The sequence below is a fragment of the Monodelphis domestica genome, chromosome 2 (assembly GCF_027887165.1).
Source record: "Monodelphis domestica isolate mMonDom1 chromosome 2, mMonDom1.pri, whole genome shotgun sequence".
NCBI lineage: Eukaryota > Metazoa > Chordata > Mammalia > Didelphimorphia > Didelphidae > Monodelphis > Monodelphis domestica.
The window spans coordinates 255,235,123-255,256,034 of NC_077228.1; the positions used below are offsets into that span (position 1 = coordinate 255,235,123).

Below are 20,912 nucleotides of genomic sequence, written 5' to 3' on the forward strand. Positions count from 1 at the left end.
ATGTGCTCCTGAATTCAATGCTGACCACAGATACTTTCTAGCTTTGTGATCCTAAGCAAGTCACTTAACCCCAACTGCCTAGTCCTTACCACTCTTCTGCCTTAGAATCAATATCACTTCTAAGACATAAGATAAGGGTTTGTTGTTTTTTATTTTACAAAAAATGGCAATACCCAGTTTTGGAGTTGTGAAAAGATAGGCATACTAATAATACATTATCAGCGAAGCTGCAAAATGCTACAAATCATTTTGAAATTATGCATATAAAGTGTCTAAAATATCCATATCCTTTGAATCAGATATTCTGTTACTGAATTCATGCCCCAAGGAAGACAACAATATATAACCAAAACAAAATCACTTTTTGTGATTTTTTATCACTTTTGTGATAGCAAAGAATTGGAAACAAAATAGAGGTCCATCAATTAGGGAATGGTTAAACCAATTTGATATATAATTGTAATGTGCTGTTAGAAATGGCCTGTGTGATAAAAAGCATGGAAAGATCTATAAGAACTAATTCAGAGTAAAGTAAGCAAAACCAATAAAATTATATACACAATAATTACAACAATGAAAATGGAAAGAAATATATACCAAAAAATCAATAGTGAATATAGCAAAATTCTAAAGCTCCAATAGGACATGGACCAAGAGCTTTGAGAAGACACCCCTACCTGCTGAAAAACATATGTCCTTTCCTCATTACATATTTTTAGAACTGGAAATTTTCTGGCCATCTGGTATTTTCCATTTTGAGGATGAGGAAATTATGCCATGAGAAAACTGAAGCCTGCAGTTGTAACTTCCCAGTCAGGCAGTAAAAAGCTAAGTCTAAAGCTGTATTTGAACCCAAGTCCTCTGACTTCACTGATAACAGTTAAGGGACATTTTAAAATTTCAAAATCAGTCTCTTCATTTTAGACTTAGAAACTGAACTCGGGGGTAAGGGAATTGCCCAACATACCACACATTTTCACCCAATTTCAATTCCCTTATTAGGATACCAAACTTTTTAAACGAGCGAGCAATTCCAGGCCAAATCAAAATTACTGCGAAAGGGTAATCTAAAACATGTTTCAAAAACTATGCAAAATTACCCCACCGTGCTGTCCTTGAAAGCAAGTAACTAATTTAAACCTCCACCTAACAACTGAAAATTAACTTAAAATCACCTCTCAGCTACACCCGAATCAGCTTTTAGAACATCTCACATCCACAAAGGTCAACTTGTACTTCACAGCTTAGCAGATCCTAGATCATAAAAAGAAATATTTAATAGGTTTTGGGAGAGAACACGGGCAGTTTTGAGATAAAATTTCACGTAAAACTACTCACAGAGACCTCATTTGAACCACAATTTTGGTTGCACGTTGCACTCTTATTACTCGCATAATTTTAAAGTTACAGCAATTCTGTGAGAAAGTGGGTGGCTCTTAAAAGAGCCTTTGGGTTGGGTACACGAAAAATGTCTACTTAGAGCTGGTGTACTTTGTAACTGCCTTAGTGCCCTCTGACACGGCGTGCTTAGCCAACTCTCCGGGCAACAGCAGACGCACAGCAGTCTGGATCTCGCGGGACGTGATAGTGGAGCGTTTGTTGTAATGCGCCAGGCGGGAAGCCTCACCAGCGATACGCTCGAAGATGTCGTTGACGAAAGAGTTCATGATGCCCATAGCCTTGGACGAGATACCCGTATCAGGATGGACCTGCTTCAGTACTTTGTACACGTAGATAGAGTAACTCTCCTTGCGGCTGCGCTTGCGCCTTTTGCCATCTTTCTTCTGCGCCTTAGTCACAGCCTTCTTAGACCCTTTTTTGGGTGCGGGAGCTGATTTAGAAAGCTCAGGCATTTTCGAGAGAATGGGAACTATAACTAGTAGTGAGAAGACGAAACCCTTGCTTCCTATATATAGATCCGATATGCAAATAAGGACTCGGAGCAGGTTCTTTCTCATTGGAAAAGTAGTAAAGATGGCGTCACAAACTAGAAACGCGTATGTAAATGAGAAGATTTCAATGCTACTTTTCTATTGGCTGCCCTATTACCTTGCTCAGTAGCCAATCATCTGGTTAATGTTACCGTCTTGAAAAGCCTATAAAAGAGCCCTCATGGACGCTTTCTTTTTAGCTAAGTGGCTTCATCCTTTACTTTTGGTCTTACAGTCTTGTCTTCTAGAGAAAAAGAATGTCTGGACGTGGCAAGCAAGGTGGAAAGGCTCGCGCCAAAGCCAAGTCAAGGTCCTCTCGAGCTGGCCTGCAATTTCCTGTTGGCCGTGTTCACCGTTTGCTGCGTAAGGGAAATTATGCCGAAAGAGTAGGAGCTGGAGCACCAGTGTACTTAGCTGCTGTCTTGGAATATCTCACAGCCGAAATTCTAGAGTTGGCGGGAAACGCAGCCCGGGATAACAAAAAGACCCGGATTATTCCCCGCCACTTACAGCTGGCTATTCGTAACGATGAAGAACTCAACAAGTTGTTAGGCAAAGTGACCATCGCTCAGGGCGGTGTCTTGCCAAACATTCAGGCTGTGCTGCTACCAAAAAAGACGGAGAGTCATCATAAAACCAAGAGCAAGTAAATATCTGGGCTCGAAGGCTCGGGAAAAACCTCCGATATCAAAGGCTCTTTTCAGAGCCACTTAAACCTTTTTAGAAGGGCTTGTCACATTGGTGTTGCTGGGCAAAATGGAATTTCAATAAGGTAAGAAAATCGAGTTGAACCAGCTTTTTCTCAACAAGGTTCTTTGGGGGTCGTTAGGGTGGTAATAGGTAAGGTCCAGGAAGGGAAAAGGCCGAGTGTATCGAATAAGAAATCCATTTGGCAGGTTGTTTAAAAAATTTTAACCAGATGGAAAAGTATTCAAGAAGGGCCATCACATGACAACGTGAAGGCAAGAAATGTCATATCTTAAAATGTGGAGCATATAAAGGGAAGTCATGAAATGTGCCTGGAAAACTGGCGGCATAAGTGCAGGTCTGATCACATTGCCCACACTCAAAGCTGCAGTGGCTACCTATCAACATTAGGATCAAATATTAAATTGTTTTGGTATTCAAAAGTCCTTCACAATCTGCCTCCTACATACCCTTCCCCCACTCCTTACTATGATTGAGTGACATTAGTCTCCTTTCCCTATTTTGCACAAAGCATTACGTCCAGACTTCCAAGCATCTTTAATGGCTATGTACTCCATGTCTAGAATTCTTGCCTTCCTCATCTCTGCCTTCTGGTTTCCCTCCCAGCTAAAATCCTGTCTTCTACAAGAAGCCTTTCCTGATCCCCTCCTTAAAACTTCCTCATCGATTATCTCCGGACTATTTTGTATCTTTGTACCTTTTTGTATCTTTTTGTACAGTTTTTGTTGTTTTTTTTTGCATGCTACCTAAACTTTTTTTTTTAAAGGACGGAATTTCTTTTGCCTTTGTAGTTCCTAGTGCTTAGTACAATGCCTGGCACAGAGAAGGTGATTACTCAGATTGAAAATTTTGAGAAACCCCACACAATTTTTAGGCAACTCCACTAAAGAGAGAAAACACTTGCTTAATAACTAAGCATCTTTTAAAATAACTCCACATTGGGGACAGATAGCACAGTGGAAGTAGATAGCACAGTGGGAATGTCAGGCCTAGAGTCAAGAGGACCTGTGCTCAATACACTTCCTAAATACGTGACCCTGGGCAAGTCATTTAAACCCATTTGCTTGCCCCTTATCACAGTTCTGCCTTAGCACTACTAAGACAGAAGGTAAGGAGTTTTAAAAAAAAAAGGCAACTCCACACCAGGTTACTAGACTCCCAAATCTTTATAGCACAGACTCCTGCAGGGCTAGCTCTGGAGTCCTTTTTAAATCTTCATTAATCTAACACATTTCACTTTTTCTACTACAGAGACCATGCCATAATAGTGTAAGGGTTGGCGGCTCTGCAGCTTCTTGAAGCATGTAGCCTGGATTGTCTTTCTAGTTGCCAAGGGAGACATCACAGTCTTTTTGGCCTACTAGATAATATTGGTGTGAGCAGTGCTCAGCCACAAAATAACACCAGGGGTAAGAATTGAGGAATATCTCTGTATTTTTCTTCAGTACTTAATGGCAAGAAAACAAATATCAAGCCTTCGAAGTACCTGGAACATTCTGCTATTCAGTTTCTTTGACTTGCCTAGGTCATTAATAGAACCAGTTTGCTTTTGTACTTGGGTTCACTGATTCTAAATTCCTCTTTCCTCAGTATTATACTCCGTTTTAGCCCTTTTTCCCCACTCCAACCCACCTTTGGCCTTCCTTTCCCTCCAAACTGAAATTTATCATGTACAGAATTCACATTTTTTACCTCAATCAACAGATTAAGAGCCAACTGTAAGCATAAATTTTAGGGTTGTGACTTAATCTAAATTTAATTGGTCACCAGGGAAAATTCCAAATAACATACCCAAGTCAGTTTGGAAATTTTATGGTGGTTTAATTAATATAGAGGGAAGGAATTAAGAATAAGAGCAAGGGAAAGAGTATAGGATTTCTCCAGCCTAGCCTGTGCCAGGGGGAGTTCAAAGACCTCGACTACAAGGCCGTTCTCAGAAGATTAGGGGCTTCCTAAGAAGATAGTGTTTTGGAAGGTAAAGGAGAAAGGAATCAGCCTAAACTCGGGAGAGAGCTCAGAGAAGATGCCTCACCTGAACTAGATTAATAAACTTCCCCCAATAATGTATCAAGGACACTTACCACCAAACCCGGACAATAGCTGCCACCATGCCAAGACGCTCAGCACTTTGCCGCCAGCCACCTCTCCGCACAAAAGCCGGAGAGAGGAAGTGGCGCCAAATATAGAGACAGTTTTTATATCACTTTCCTGTTTCTCACATGTACCAATGATAGCTTAAGCTAGACTTAGGACAGCCCAGGGGTCTGTCAGTTGTTTCTGATTTGTCATTTGCTCACACATGTCTGTCATAGGCCATCCTTCTCAATACTTAATCCTTAAGTAGGGGTGTAGACATTCCTGTTTTGTTAGACTAAACAGGGTGGAGTAAATCTAAAATTCACACTACTATGTTCCAAGTACTGTGCTAAGCAGTTGGAATACAAAAAGACATTCCCTGCTGCCTTCAAGAAGCTTAGAATCTAATGAAGGAGACAATAAATAAATATATACAGAAAACTATATGGAGATTATGTAATATAAAAATTAACAGGAAAAAAAAGGCAGGAGAATTAAGAGGGACTGGGTAAGTCTTCCTGTAAAAGATGAGATTTTAGTTTGGACCTTAAGCAAAAAAAAATGCTACATTATTACAATACTGCATGTTGTTGATTGCAAAAATTTTAAGAGGTATTTATAATAAGGTTTTCTTTTGGCTGTTGGTTTGTTTTGTTTGGAATGCTTTTTTGGTTTGGGGGTTTTTTATGTAAATAGGAGTGGAATGGGGCTGGGTGCACTTCAGTGCACTTCATACTTTATAAGATCATAGGGTAAATTTAGCTAAACAATCTTATTGGTTTAAGATGTCATATGGTCATCTTGCCAATTAAAGAGTAGAATTGCAGACTGCTTATTTACATACTGCTTTCCCACTTATAACAATGCTGCCTAATCCAATAAAATATGAGAAAGTATGAATATTCATTTGAACTTAGAAATTATGAGATGCTGCATGATCTTCATTATGTTGTTCAAAAGCTATCTAACGTTTTTAGTCAGTGCTTTCCTATTAAGAGAGCTCTTAAAAAAAAAAAAATTTAAGCCCAACGCTTAAAGCCCTTAGCTGTCCTAAGTAGTGTTTAATTTGTTTTACAAAGCATGTCCTAACTATAAGGGTTATTTCATCCTTGGCATAGCCATTTAATATTTCAGTATAGGTCAATAATATGCATATACTAAGCTTCTACATTGAAGGCACTGAAGATGCAAAGAAAAATAAAGTACATCCCTTCTATTGGATGTTCATGTTCAGATTTGTTGTGTTTACACTGAATTTATATTCTGAATAACAGGTTCAAAATGCCACCTATTCTAGGAAAATATTAGGAAACTAGTTTAATGGAAAAAGTGTTTGAGGAAATCAGGAAACCTTAGTTTAAACCCTATCTCTAAAAATCATTTTTTAATGACCCTGAAAAATCAGCTAGGAATACCTCAGCAGGAGATTCTTATTCCTATATGGCAAATATGCATCATACTAGCATTATCTGCCTCAGGGTTCAGGAGAACACAAAATGTTATAAAAATAGGACACACTCATTTCTTGTTTGAAAAATCCCTTCCACCCAAACCAATGTTGTTCACAGATCAACTTTCAGGTGCTAAGGTGTTGGGTCATAATAAAACTTCTTCCAGGATTATGGAAAGCCATCAAGCCCATGCTGTCTGACATGGTCACATGTGAGTTCCAGAGTTGCAAAACAACTTTCTGGAAAAATAAGGCACCCACAGAACTCCCTCCCCCCCCCCCCATGTGACTTCGCTCTCTAATGGAATTGTTATAATTATTGTTCTCTCCCCAATATAGGAGAAATAATATGAGAGCAAATACTTATAGGGTTAACACATATATATATATATATATATATATATATATATATTGCCTTAATCCCCCCAGATTATTACCCTAAAAGATTACATTCACAGAATTAAAACCTAAAGATCATTACCCATTACCCCCCTCCCTTCCCTCTCCACAGAGTTACATTCATTCCCAGGCAAGCCAAGAACATCAATCACCTTCAAGCCCAGGTCTATAGGACACACTCCACTGAATCTGTGCTTTAAAATAACACAAGAAAAATAGAACTTGTAAATTGAGGAAAACTTCAAATCTGGTCTGTCATTAAATTACCCTCTAACCTTGTACCTAGCTAAAAAATGTTTTGTTACCCATCTCCTAAGTAATTGTGATCGATTGTGAAAGCAGAACAAAAGTAACAATGATTCTCTTAACTGGTCATCTGATAGGTCAGGGAGAACTAACCTCCAGATTACCCTGTTTATGTCATTCATCTATTTCAGTCGTAGCAACAATGTCTCTTGACTATCTCCTTGGTCTTCATGTCTGTTATTAGGTTCTATGAAAACATGTATGTTGAGAAATGATTGTGTGCCAAGAAAGTATGTACTCACTGAACCTATAAAATCAACCAACCCCTGTGCCATGGCAGAGCACTGTGTGATGCCTGATGCGGGATTGAGCATGCAGTGCCTCTCATCCATTATTCAACCAAATTCTCACACTTAAACAAAAGCACCCTCCCCTCTGAGAGACCACGGGCTTGGCTCTCAAAGTATTGGCACCAGTATTTGAACTTTGAAACCAGTTTTAAAATCATTTTGTGGGATGGGAGAAAGCCTCTGAATATATAGGATGGGCATAGAAGTTGATGGTCAGGTTACCAGTGGAAAAACAAGTGAATTCTTTTCAGTACAGGTCTTATAGGAAGTCTCTCAGCCCCATAATTCTACCCTGCACACTGGCTGATAACTGAATTACCTGCAAGGCACCAAGCCAATTCCACAAGTAGAGATGAGGTCTGAAATTTCAAATGTGTTTGAGAAACTCAAATTTATCACCACCAAAATTTATTGAAGCTAACTACGTGCAAGGCATCAGTCTAGTTGTTAGATTTTTTTAAATTGTGAATTGTCACCCTAAATAATGAGATTATGACCTCATATGGTCCTTTATGCTGAACAAAGCTTTTTTTAAGATAGAGTAGGCTAAAAAGCTTTTACTAGGTAATAATAGAGGGAAGTTACCTAAAACAAGATATGTATGTGCACAGCAAACTGAACAGAAGCTTGTCAAATTTGCAATACAGCTCTTTAGTAAGTGATCAAATGCTGCCTGGTCTCAAAATGTATGTTTTTCTAAACATACATTCTATATACTCATCTATGAAAGTAGGAATTGAGACAAGGATTGTCAGGCTTTTAAGGGCTATATATTTTAGTTTCTTCTTTAAAATCCTACATATAATAAATTTAAATGCTTACTGACTTGACTTTTCTCAAACTCTACTAAAATAAAAATGTTAACCCACCAAGGCTCTGAAGGGGATTTTCTCTCTCATAGAAACAGATTCAGAAATATTACACTGTTAGTTAAGTCTCTTGACACAAGTAGACAGTTTCCTTCTTTCAACATTAATCCTGTTTTATCTTTAAGTGAAATATATATGTAGTGTTTTCAAATACACAATGAAAACACAAGGTTTAGAATAGAAAAGGAACTTGGATGGAAAATGGATGATACCTTTCTGACCTTGGCCATTCCCTTTCCTCACCTATTTGTAATGTACTTTCTCCCCATGGGTCTATTGAAATCCTACCGATTCTAAAAAATGCAACACAGATGCCATTTCTTCCCATGAAGTATTCACTAATAAGCCCAATAGAGGAGTTCCCCTTCTTCCCTCCTCCAGAATCTCATGGCACTTTGTAGTTTACTTATACAGATATTGTATAATACAGTTGTTTCTATGCTCATCATCTTTCCTACTAAATTAAAAATTCCTTGATGTTTGTATACTTTTGCATCTCTGATATCCTTAGCACATGTTTGTTGCAAACTGTACTCCTGGGAGAGCCTCTCATTTAGCAGCTTCTCAAAATTCAAAAACCTAGACAGATGACTTCCCTTAGATGAAATCTAAATCCCGGATCTGTTGACAGATTTCAGAGGATCTATAAACTTGGATGGGAAAAATTCACATCCTTATTTTCATTAACCTCTAACTGAAATTTAGCCAACAATCTAACATGAGAATGAATCTATAGGTTTCACCAGACTGCCAAAGGTGTTCATGGTACAAAAATGAACCCCAAATCCAGACTCATCAGTGCATGTTACAGAGATCCAAGATCACAGAGCCTTAAAGAGTTTCAGTTTATTCATGAGAACTCAGTTTACTTTGTGATTGCAATGTTTGGATTGGAAAGTCTAGTATGGGGTTCACCAGAACTGTATCTCGCCCCTATTAGAATGTAAATACCTTGAGGGCAGGAAATGATTTGTTTGTTTTCCTTTTTCTTTGCATTCAGCAGTGCTTTGTATGCTAGTCAGTGAAGCAGAAATAAGAATAAGACCCCTGAAGAGCACCTAGACCATCAAGAAAAAATGAAAACAAGTTTGTGACAGGATTGGGCCAGAGTTGACACCAGTTAACCAGCAGGAGACAACTAGTGACCTTGAAGTCCATATAGCCGTTGTTTTTTTCACTGCTTTTCCAGATCACAGAAATGATTCCAGTTATTACAGCTTCTACTTTATTTAAATAATTTTCTATGTTTGCTTATAACTTAATGGAGCTAACAAATTATAAGGTCATTAAATGGTGGTCTTGCCTAAGCCTATATGTTCATGGTTTGAGATTGAAAGGATATCTAGTCCACATCTTCATACTGTTACTTTGGAGAATCAGGACTAATAATTTCAGAGTTTCTGTAATTTTTATAATTGATAAGAATATTCCACGACACATACATTAGACTGCCTTTGAACACAGTGAGGGAAAATTTATAAAGAGATACGATTGTAAAGGACTGGGGAGGTAGATGAAGGTTGTCATATTTGGTCTAACATATACTTTTCATAGTCTAACAATATACCTCCAACTTCTCACATGTCTCTACATAGAAAACACCATGTAAACTCAACTTATATAAGAATGGACTGGGCCTGTGTGTCTCCCAAGTTACTCAAGATTTTATAAGTTGAAAAATAAAGAACTTCAGATAGGAGAGAAATGAACCATCTCAATAGTTTCAGTGGTATCCAAATCTTTGTGACCCCATTTGGGGTTTTCTAGGCAAAGATACTTCAGATATTTGTCATTTCCTTCTCCAGCTTAATACAGGGTGAGTTGCCTAAGGTCACACAGCTAGAAAGTATCTGAGGCCAGATTTGAACTTGGGAAGATAAGTCTGAGGTCAGGCACTTTATCTATTGTGCCACCTAGCTGCCATATGGGTTCCTAGTAGTAGCAGTCAGAAGAGATGGATTTTGTTAAGGAAAGGGGAAGACTAAAGAGCAATATCATTAAGGGGAAGAGTTTAGATATCACATTCATAATAAAAGCTAACACCTATATGGTACTTGAAGGTATGTAAAGTATAAGGATTAAAAATTAATGGTTTGACTAAAATATATGAAAATTATAAATAATAATGGTGGTCACTGATTCAAAGTATTAATGCTCAAAGTCAAAATGACATTAATAGCTTTTATTTACAAAAGAGGTAGAAAGAATGAAAGAGAAATACAAAAAGGTAGAGAAGACACTAGCCTATCTAACTAAATATTGCTCCAGTACTCAACTCAGCCAGGACTTGTTGACCTTCAACTGGAAATAAACTCTCTCCAGATGTCAGTAAAGGAAAGCGCAAGTTCCTTCCAAGAGGCAGGTCAAGATGACTAGCACTGAAGGCAATTCCTGAGGCCAACTTTTTTCCTTGAGCCAACCTTCTTCTTGAAGCTGACTTCCTTCATGAAGTCCAACTCCTTTTTTAGGCTGACTTCCTTCTTGAAGTTGACTTCCCTAGCCCCAGAAATTCAGGACCTTTTATAGTGGCTCCCTGTCCCTTCCCCTTTTCACCAGGGCCAATCACAGCTTCCAAATTGCCCAGCACTGCCCAGGGGCAGTGTTTGTGGGAACCACTTCTCACCTTCTAGAGAGGTGAATACTCATCAAAAAGTTTCACAGATTCCTGGCTGATTGAGGTGTGAATTCTCATTTCCTGGCTGATTGAGTTGAAAGGGTGGAAAGCTCCTTTACCTAGTGCTAAATAGGGTATTCCAGCTTTTGTTGATTCAATTCAAAAGTAGACAAGGAAAATTAATCCTGTCTTCACAATCTAGTGAGGTACTAAGTGTTTACAAAAGTATCTCATTATCTCATCTGATTCTCACAACAACCCTGTGAGGTTAAGAACAGCAGGTATTATCCCTGTTTTACAAATGAGAAAACTGAATTTCAGAATTAGGTGATTTTCCCAAGTCTTACAAGTGGACTTTAAAATCGTATTTCTCCCAATTCCAAGTTCAGTACTCTTTTATACTATAATAAATAATGAGTATAAAAGAGAACTATAAGGAAATTGAGAGAACAGAAGGCAAATGCAAGATAGAAAATGAATCAGATACATAGTTCTGGTGTTGTAATAGTCCTTCTGGGCCCCTGGGGCCTACCACAAAAAGGGATTCTGAGTTTATCTAGATTAGTACCCACATTCATCCTGCAGGGGGAGAGGACAGGCCTAAGAAGTCTTTAACTAGTTAATAACCCTATCTGAGATCACCACAGTGAATATTCCTATCTTTCTTTCTCTCCTTTAACACTATTTCCATCCACCTCAGTAGACTGAGCTCCTTGAAAGCAGGAAATTTTGCCTTTCTCAGTGTCCTCAGAACTTAGAACAGTGCCTTGCACAGAGAAAAGGCACTAAATAAATGTTAATTGACTGAAGACCTTGCCTCATAATTCACTAAAAAAATTGAGGTCATTCATCAGTAGTTCCCTCTTCTCCCCCTCCTAACCTCATGCTTCTGACATCATCCCATAATATCTCCTCATTTATCCTGGTCTCTAATGAAGACATAATGCTTTTCATTACCAAAGCCAACTCCTGTAATGTACCTTTGATTCCATTTCCTACTATCCTCTCCAGAGGTTTGCATCCTCTGTCAAATGCATTTACCCTAATCATTAATCTCTCCTATCTAATGATTACAAGCATGGCCTCAATTTCTACCATCCTTAAAAAAAAAAATTAGACAATCAGTTCTACTATAACTTAACATCCCATTTGCTAAAAATCAAAAAATATATCAACCACTAAACATATGGAAGAAATGGAATATGGGGCTTAATACTAAAAAACTTCAACAGTGACACAAAAAGATAGGAACCTTAAAAAAAAAAAAGTAGTAGCAAAATTATATACATGTTCTGAGGGAGGTCTGAGCTGGAAATTGCTCAGCCTTGGAAGTTCAGCAAGGAGCTGCCTAGCCTTGGAAGTTCAGCTAGGAGTTGCCTGGCCTTGGAAGTTCAGAACTACAAATATGCCAAGGTCCCAGCTGCAGTGGGTAACAGATAAAAACTTAGAGGCCGGGAAAACCCCAGTAACATAAAAATGCCAAGGTCCCAAGAATAGTATGTAACAGATAAAGGACCAGAGGGGGGAGCCTACATGCTGAAGGATATTTAAGGCCCAGCCTTAAGGAGGGAACTCGGAACTCTTTTGGCTGAGTTTCCACTAGTGCGCACCAGTACAATAAACTGCCCTTTTGCCTGATTACATTGTCTACGGGTCTTCCTTGGTGGTAGGCGAATACCCAGACGCTAACAGTTCAATGGCTAAGAAATACATAATTACTACAATAAATAGTGGTAGTATCTGTTGCCCCAGACTTCTGCTCAACAGCCTCCAGGGGACTAAACTCAGGGCAGCCAAGGCTGACAGTGAGAAGATGCCTGAGGTAGTGAAGTGTTCACATGCTGACCAGCCTTCCTCAGATCACAGCTTCTGTACCAGAAGATACACAAAAAATATACAATACATACGACAATTTACCTTTTAAAAAAGGCCTTAAGTTTATTGGTAGAAGGCTGCAACTTGTGAAGCTATTGTGGAAAGAAAGTTATCTAAAATTGGAAGGAAAGTTTTAACTTCTAATATGAAAAAGTAGGACTCATTGTCTTCTTTGCCTTCATTGTCCTCTTTTTCTCTCCCAGATGAAATTGAGCACAAGCACACTGGAAATTCAAGTTATACTCAAATTGTTCCCTAATATATCAATCCCATGTAAACAAATTCAAATGTTCAAATCAAGCATGACATCCGAACTGACTATACTATTGTCCCCTCTAGCTATCTTCTGATATTTTTCATCCCTTTCTCAACTAAACTCTTTGAAAAAGCTTTTGACACTAGGTACCTACACTGTATCTCCTCTCTTCCCAATACTCTTCTAAATTGTCTACAATCTGACTTCTGACTTTATTTTTCAACTGAGATTGCTTTCTCAAACAAAAAGTAAAAAAAAAAAACCATGGTGTCTTAATGTCTAAGTCTAATGACCTTCCTCCCCTCCCCCACCCCCAGTCTTTATCCTTATTAACTTCTGTGAAACATTTGACACTCCATCACTTTCTCTTGGATACTCTCTTCTAGATTTTTGGGCATATTTTCTTTCACTTCTCTATAAGTATCACTTTTGGGTTTCCTTTGCTTAGACCTTCATTTGTGCCACACTCACAAATTAAGTATCCTCCCAAAGCTGGTTCTGGTCTTTCTTCTTCCATTTCTCTATACTGTCTTATTTGAATGAATTTATCTGCTCCAGTGGGCTTAATTATCATCTTCATGATAATAATTTCCAGATCTAGTTTCCTGGCCTTCCAGCCTCAAATATAAGCCCTTTTTTGTTTTGGGGGGGCTTTTGGGGGGGGCATTTAAACTCTTAACAATCTGGCTATTTTCTAGTCTTACATTTTATTTCTCTCCATGAACACTATGGTTAAACCATATTGGCTGGCTTAATGTAATACTCATCTCCCAGTACCTTAAAATTTGTACTGGTTGTTCCTCTACCTCTTAGAATTCCAAAAATAAACACTGACATTCACCTTGAACTATAAAGTCTGCATAACTCACAAGGCAATCAATCCTTTTGACCATCTTTTTCTCCATGGAGCATGTTTTTAAAGAAATTCCTCTCCCTGGACAGCTAGCACTTGACTCTAGAATTTAGAAACTCTTGAATTGAGGATTAACAATGAGGTACAGATGATGCCTTGTATAGTTCAGGAAGGAGAAGGAAAGAGGGAGATACCTGGGAATTTTAATATAACAATTTTTTTTATTTTAAAAAATCAAGGCGGGGGGCATTTCAAAGACAAGATCTTTTTCCTCTCTATGATATTATGGTTTTTTACTTAAGTTTTAGGGAGCTACATTAAAGAAGCTCTTCCTTCTCTGAGAAGTACTATATTAAGGAAATATCTAGAAGCATAGGGCCTAAACTTACATACAAGGAAACTCCCAAAGCTGGCATTGGTGATAAACTGTCTCTCATTTTTTCCAGTTAGAAGGTTTAATTCTCAGATCATGTTACTTTGGGAATTCAAAATACTTCTCCACACAGGAGTTTGGGATTCATAATCAATTATCATAAACTATATTATTGGGTCTAATGAGAACATGTTTGACTCTGCCATGTGTTTCTTTCATAGCTCAACCATCACCCTAGGGACCATTATCTCCTGAACTAGGACAATTCACCATCAGGTTTCCAGTATGCTACTTGTAACCAGAAAAGGAAACAATCAACACACATTTATTAAATACCTATACCTGTGAGGCGCACTGTACTAAATGCTGAGGATACTAAAGGGGAAAAAAAAGACACCTACTCTCAAAGTGTTTGCAGCCTAATAGAGGAAACAAAATGCAAACAACAAATAAAGTATTGTCCAGGATAAATTAAAAATAATTAACAGAGAGAAGTCACTAAGATTAAAGACTGAAAGACTTCTTGTAGAAGGTGGGACTTGGCTGAAACTTGAAGGAAATTGGGTAAATTAAGTGGAAAAAATGAGGAGAGAGAAGGTTCCAGAGATGGCAGGTGGGAAGGGTCTGGGGCAGTCAGTAAAAATTTACATTTAGGAACTGGGGAATCAAATTCCAGGAATACTAAGGAAGCTAGAATCACTAGATCACAGAATATGTAGAGGAGAATAAGTCATAAGAAAACTAGAAAGATAGAAAGAGCCAACATGACTGCCAAACATTTTATTTTTGATCCTGGAAGTTAGATAGAGGCAACCAAAGTTTAATGAACAAGGGAGTGGCATAGTCAACATAGTCATCCATGTATTTAAGAATAATTTGACAAATGATTGAGGAAATATGAGTCTGGGAGAATACCCAAAAGGCTATTTCAATAGTCCTGTGTGAAGTGATGAGGTCCTGCACTAAGGCGGTGCTAATGTCAGAGGAAAGAAAAGTTCATAGATGAAACAAAAAATGTTGAAGGGAGAAATGACAAGACTTGACAAATGTTTTGCTATGTAGTGGGGGAGGGGAAGAAGTGTGAAAGAATAGGGAAGGCAAAAGATGGCCAGGAATTTCATCTTTCTCAAAACTTCTCAGAGGAAACTCATACAGCTTATCCTCTGTTTCTGTGGCATTAGCTACTGGAGGAAGGGACCTGTCACATGAGAGAAAGCACTCTGGAAGAAAAGTCATCAGAAAAAATGAAAAGGAAAGAGAACATATTGGTCTGCCAGGTCATCTTTATTAACCAGAGAAGAGTGATACTTTCAACAATAGCCTGTCTTCCTGAATGTCTGTTAACTAGTTGTGCTCTCTCAACAAAGGGCAGGCTCTAAAACAAAGACATACATTTCATAATTTCATCAGGTTTTTAATAGAAAGTCATCAAATTGATCAAAGACTTTCCAGGTCAAACCATATTATATATTTTCCTCAGTTAACTATTTTCTGTCACAGTAAAATAAACTGGAGTAGAAGATCTAAAGACTATAAATTGCTTTGGGGCACAATAGTCCATATCAATTCTGGATAGCTAACTCCTTGACAATTTAAGGATGCTCCAATAGTTTCCCCACTTCTTTTTGCCTTCTCCAGTACCAAGTCCCAACAATGTTTATGATTTACAGTTTTTAGACATTTCAAAAAATTTGTGAGCATCCATACCTCCCATAGTTGATGGATCTGAAGATTACATTCATTACCAAATTTATAGTTATATAAATTAAACTGACAAACAAAATTTTATAAAGTTTCAATATATCTGTTTCAGGGCTATAAGAACCTGTCCCAACCTTACTTCCAACAAAAATCATTAGAAAATAAAAAATAATAAAATAAATAACATATTTTAAAAGTGGATCAAAGAGTGAAAAAGAAAAAAAAAGAAAACAAACGAGCTTCCCTTCTCAGAGGGAAAGTTGTATTCCAGAAGTCAAGTCAAGCAGAGGGAGCACAGTAGATAGGTGACCTTCCAAAATATCTAGGGTTCTTCCCAAATGATTATGGAACTCAAGATAAATTGGAAGTCAATCTTTCTCACTTAGATAAGAAACCAAGCTATCATGGATGAAAATTCAGTGGATCTTTACAATACATAGAACAATCCAAAATGGAGATCTGAGATGCACAACTTCTGCTACTATTCCTCATCATTCACTACCATAAATTTTGAATTTGTATGCATAGATGGTATGTGAATGTGGGTAGACCCAGTTTCAAGACCATGTACTGGCTAGTCACTTAACTCTTTATTACTCTTTAACTCTCTAAGACTAAATTTCAAAGAAGGTTGAGATTAGGGAATTCCCTCATGAAGATATTTTCGACATCAATGAAATCTCTGGACTCATCCCCTTTATGACTTAATTATTAGTTAATCTTTCCTGATAAAATTGTCATATATCACAACTTCATATGTGAAACTCCCCACTCTGACCACACATATACACACAATAGAAAAGAAAAAACAAATGCTTGAACAATGACCACACCTCCTTCCTTCCTTCTTCTACTGGGCAGCTGAAATCCCTACTAACACTGGTAACTGCTTCCTGTGTTGGGTCTGGGAGATAAAGCTGTGCTTTGAGTCACTGCAGAGGCCTAACTTTCTGCTGCTTAGAATATGAAGATTCCAAGTTCATTTTTGGCATACACCAAACAATGAGAAACCCAGTCTAGCAGCCTCTCTTAAGTCTGGCCATCAAAAACTCTTGCCAATTAATCATCAGTGGATCAATAAGCATTGATCCAGTAACGATTAATCTGTTGTCTTGCTCTCTGCACTGTTTCTCTAAGAAAAGATACGGTAGGAGCATAAATGTATAGCATTATAGGCTCAACTAATTTTCACCCTAAAAACAGAGAAGCTGCCTCTTAAGACTAGAATATACAGGGGACTAGCATTCAAACATTCTAGGCACCTAGGGCATAAAAGGGCCAGTCTCAGGAAGAGTCGGTGCCCTTCAGAGCTGACAAATATGTCACTATAATGTGACTCAATATACTCTTCTGTATATATGCTGTATATATGAGGGACCATAATCGATCGAGTTAGATCCTTAATGAGTATCCTTTACATGTTGATAAGTAAACTTTTTAAGTGTTAGATGGTCTGTAACTGATATCGAACCAGACCTAGAACCGGACCACGGCTCCCCTCCCCCCGCCCCCACCCGAGTGCCAAGCCTCACCCTCTCCTGGCCTTGCCCCTCTAAACCCAATCCTTACACTGGACGGGAGAGGGAGGAAGCAGAAGGGTGGATAATGAGAGAAATGTCCTCAGGGTAGGTGAAGTGGAGGGAAGGGGAGTGGCCCAAGTGCTCTGCCCACCTTACCGGCTGTGAGCTCCCATTGGGCTGCTGGGCAGTGGGGCGGGTGATATAAAAAAATGTCTCCAGGCAGGGTGGAGGGGGAGGGGAGCAGCTCCGCCCAAGTCCCTCAGCCTTTCTAGTAACTAACTGGGGGGAAGGGAGGGGGCAGGGGGCCTGCCCACAGAGAGCTCTTTGCTTGCAATCTTTGACACCGTGCCAAAGGTTTGCCATCACTAGTCTGTAAGAATCTGATAATATTCCAATTCTGAGCATGAATTATTATATCAGCCTTACTCAGACCTAGAACAGAATTAAAGTTTTTATCTTAATACTATGTATGTTCCTTTCAATGTGTGCCTCTTGTCATTACGCCAGACATCAACCTATAGGGATCTCATTTCTTTTTTTTTAAATAAACCCTTACCTTCCATCTAGGAAGCAATACTATGTATTGGTTCTAAGGCATTAGAGTGGTAAGGGCTAGGCATTGGGGGGGAGGGGGAGGTGTTAAGTGATTTGCCCAGTGTCACACATCCTATGTGTGTCTGAGAACAAATTTGAACCTAGGATCTCCGAGCCTAGCTCTCAATCCACTGAGCAACCCAGCTGCCCCCTGGGAACTCATTCAAACAGATTACATCCTTCAATTGTAATGCATGGCAGCCTTCCCTCCTTCAGGGTCTACTACCCAAAATCTGGGGTAGGAACATTGTGGCGTGGAATCAAATGAATTTTTTGTAAAGCCCCTGGAATGCATGAGTAGTGGTAATATTTATATAATACTAAGTGTCAGGCACTCTAAGTGCTTTACAATTATTTTATCCTAACAACCCTGGGAGGTAGGTGCCATTATTATTCACATTTTACTGATGAGGAAACAAAGAAAAGTTAGAAATTAAATAATAAATGCCTTTTTCCTTCCCCCAATTTTGTTATAAAAATTATCTCTAAACTATGTTCAGGTACAGGTTTGCCAGAAACAATTTTTATTAATTTAACACTACTTTAAAGAGATGTATAGGTGTAAGTGTTAAGACTTGAGTCAGGAAGATTTAGTTCAAATCTCTAGGCAAGTCACTCTTGTAGCCGGTTTCCTCAATGGTAACCTCACCGTTTTCACGTAAGTGCAATATAAACACTAGCTGTTATCTAAAGCAAAGCATTTCTACCCTAATGAAATGTGCAGCCTGACCTTTCCTTTGGCCTACCTTCCCAAACCTTTCACCAAAAGGCATTGAACCTATCTCATAAGATGAGGGAAACTTAACTAGAAACTTCGAACAAGCAATTGAATGTCAAAAGGCAATTTTGTGGTTACAGCTCTACTCGAAGAAAAATCCTCAAACTTCTCCAAATACTACTCACTTTCTTCCCGAACCAAGCCCCTCATGGACTAAAAAAGACCACCCTTGAAGATCACCGCCCCTTGAATCAAAACTCGATCCGTGGGAGGGAAACAAACCGTTCCTTCAGTTTGTCCCGAGTTCAGTTATAAATTCACATTTTCTACTCTTCAAACTTGTTTCTGACCCTCAACGCTTCGTAAATTTACAAATCTCAAAATGCTTCGGAAACATGAATATCTAATCTTATTTTAAAAATTCGAATGCTTCTTTAACAGCTTTGTCACTCGATATTCGGGACCTCAAGAATTATGCCGTTTTAAGTGTTCCCAAAAACAAAGCAAAACGGTTTCTCCCAACCTCTCAAGCAGTGAGACTAATCCTAAAATGTAATAAATTAGGCCTGGACTCCAGACTACCTTAACTCTTAGAAGAAAAAAAAAAGCAAACAAACTCACCACAAAGACCTCAGAACCCTAGTAAAACAGCTCTTTAGAAGAAACAGTGGTGGCCCTGAAAAGAGCCTTAGGAAAGATTGGGGGAGGGAGGAGGGGGAGAATAAGAAAAAACGGTCTTTTTTTCCCCAAAGTCAGGCCGAAAAATCAGCCACCAAAACCATAGAGAGTGCGGCCCTGACGCTTAAGCGCGTACACCACGTCCATAGCAGTCACAGTCTTCCTCTTGGCATGTTCAGTATAAGTCACGGCATCCCGGATGACATTCTCCAAGAATACCTTGAGTACCCCACGGGTCTCCTCATAAATAAGTCCCGAGATCCGCTTGACGCCGCCGCGCCGAGCAAGACGCCGGATAGCAGGCTTAGTGATGCCCTGAATGTTATCCCGCAATACCTTCCTATGCCGCTTGGCACCTCCTTTGCCTAGGCCTTTCCCGCCCTTACCGCGCCCAGACATGGCGAAAAGAGAAACTAAAGAACGAGAAGCCAACGCAGGAAGAGTGCTTTATATAATCCAATGCGGACCTATTAGGAAACTGCAAGTGAGATGGCAGAGGAGGGAAGGGGCTTCCTGAGGAGAGAGGAAAGAGGGGCGGGAGTGGGGGGGGAAGTTCCCGTAGTCTCCACCCCTCTCTATTATTAGTCCCCCCTAGAAGTATGGGTAAGGAGGACCAATAGAATTGGACCACCACTTCTATTCCTTCTTTAAAATTGCTTTAACCAAGAGAACGTCTTGATTGGTACTAGATTCTAATCTTCATTTTTGCCAAACTCAGAAATATTGAATATATATTAGAATCCTTCCAATAAAATGAAAATAATATCTTGTTTTTCAGGTTTTCCAAGCTACAAGGAGTGTGACTAAGGAGAAAACATCTGTAATTTAAATTATACATGTGAAAGACAATGCATAATATAAACTTCCGAAATATTATTCTGTAAGAAGTGATTGCATTTTCAGCTGATTTTATTTGTGTATATATTGTGTTTATTTGCAGAGGCAAAGGCAGGTTTAATGACAAGATATATATCAATAAATGACAAATAAAAAGCAAAAGCCATTTTTAATGGTTGCAAAAATAAGGATTAGTAAGTATACTAGGTTGCAAATTTTATTCAGGTAGGAATCATATTTTTTATGTAAAATATGTATAATTTTTGTGTACTCCCAGTACCATACTGTTGTTCCTACAGAAGTTATGTAATAAATGTTTAACAACTTTGTGTGAAAAAAATGAAAACCTAAATTTGTAATTCAGTTTAAGCATACTATTTCCACTGTAATTGATCAAAACTATCTAGTATTTTAACCTGCACTGTGGTAGACTGGACACAGAAAAGCAAAAACGAAACAGTCCATGTAATAAAGGAATTTACAGTCTGTGGTGAGAAACAACATGTACACATCTCATTGTACACAAAAATATCTAGAGATCTAGCTTGGGAAAAGCCACAGAACTGTGCAAAGACTGAGGAGGGCAGGATTGTCATGCTAAAAGAACAGCAAACCAGTTTGGCTGAACAAAAAGGGATGTCAGTGAAGGAAAGTAATAGTTTAGAACTAGATTGTGAAGGTCTACAAATGGCAAGTTGAACATTGCATTTGATCCTGGAGCAGAGGTTCTTACCCTTTTTGTGTGTGTGTCAAAGATCCCTTAGTCAGTATCCAGACACCATGCACCCCTTTTCAGAATATCTTTAAATACATAAATTAAGTCAATGGCAATATGTATTTATATAGAACCTACTATGTGTAGGA

The 20,912-nt window shown here is 38.6% G+C and overlaps 3 protein-coding genes across 6 annotated transcripts in view; 1 reads left to right on the forward strand and 2 right to left on the reverse strand.

Annotated features, from left to right (window-relative positions):
• Window positions 1–1,472: 1,472 nt before the first annotated feature.
• On the reverse strand, window positions 1,473–1,958 carry LOC100011929 (histone H2B type 1-L-like). Its single transcript, XM_001363088.4, has one exon. It carries the CDS (start codon window positions 1,956–1,958, stop codon window positions 1,473–1,475), a length of 486 nt encoding a protein of 161 aa, XP_001363125.2.
• A 230-nt stretch (window positions 1,959–2,188) lies between these two features.
• LOC100011978 (histone H2A type 1-J-like) lies at window positions 2,189–20,549 on the forward strand. 4 transcript variants are annotated; one of them, XM_007483083.3, is made up of 2 exons: window positions 2,189–2,703; window positions 19,990–20,549. In XM_007483083.3, the coding sequence occupies exon 1, from the start codon at window positions 2,189–2,191 to the stop codon at window positions 2,579–2,581; it is 393 nt and encodes a 130-aa protein (XP_007483145.1). In that variant the 3' UTR covers window positions 2,582–2,703; window positions 19,990–20,549. The 4 variants fall into 4 exon arrangements, 3 of the variants coding, with proteins under 3 accessions (XP_007483145.1, XP_007483144.1, XP_001363204.1); XM_007483082.3 differs by lacking the exon at window positions 19,990–20,549 and adding an exon at window positions 9,030–9,336; XM_001363167.4 differs by lacking the exon at window positions 19,990–20,549 and adding an exon at window positions 9,033–9,336.
• LOC100012021 (histone H3) overlaps window positions 19,299–20,912 on the reverse strand; it is a 47,662-nt gene continuing 46,048 nt past the window's right edge. Inside the window, exon 2 of the mRNA XM_056814282.1 lies at window positions 19,299–19,624. Coding sequence (XP_056670260.1) covers window positions 19,299–19,624 — 326 coding nt within the window. The remainder of the gene's footprint in view (window positions 19,625–20,912) is intronic.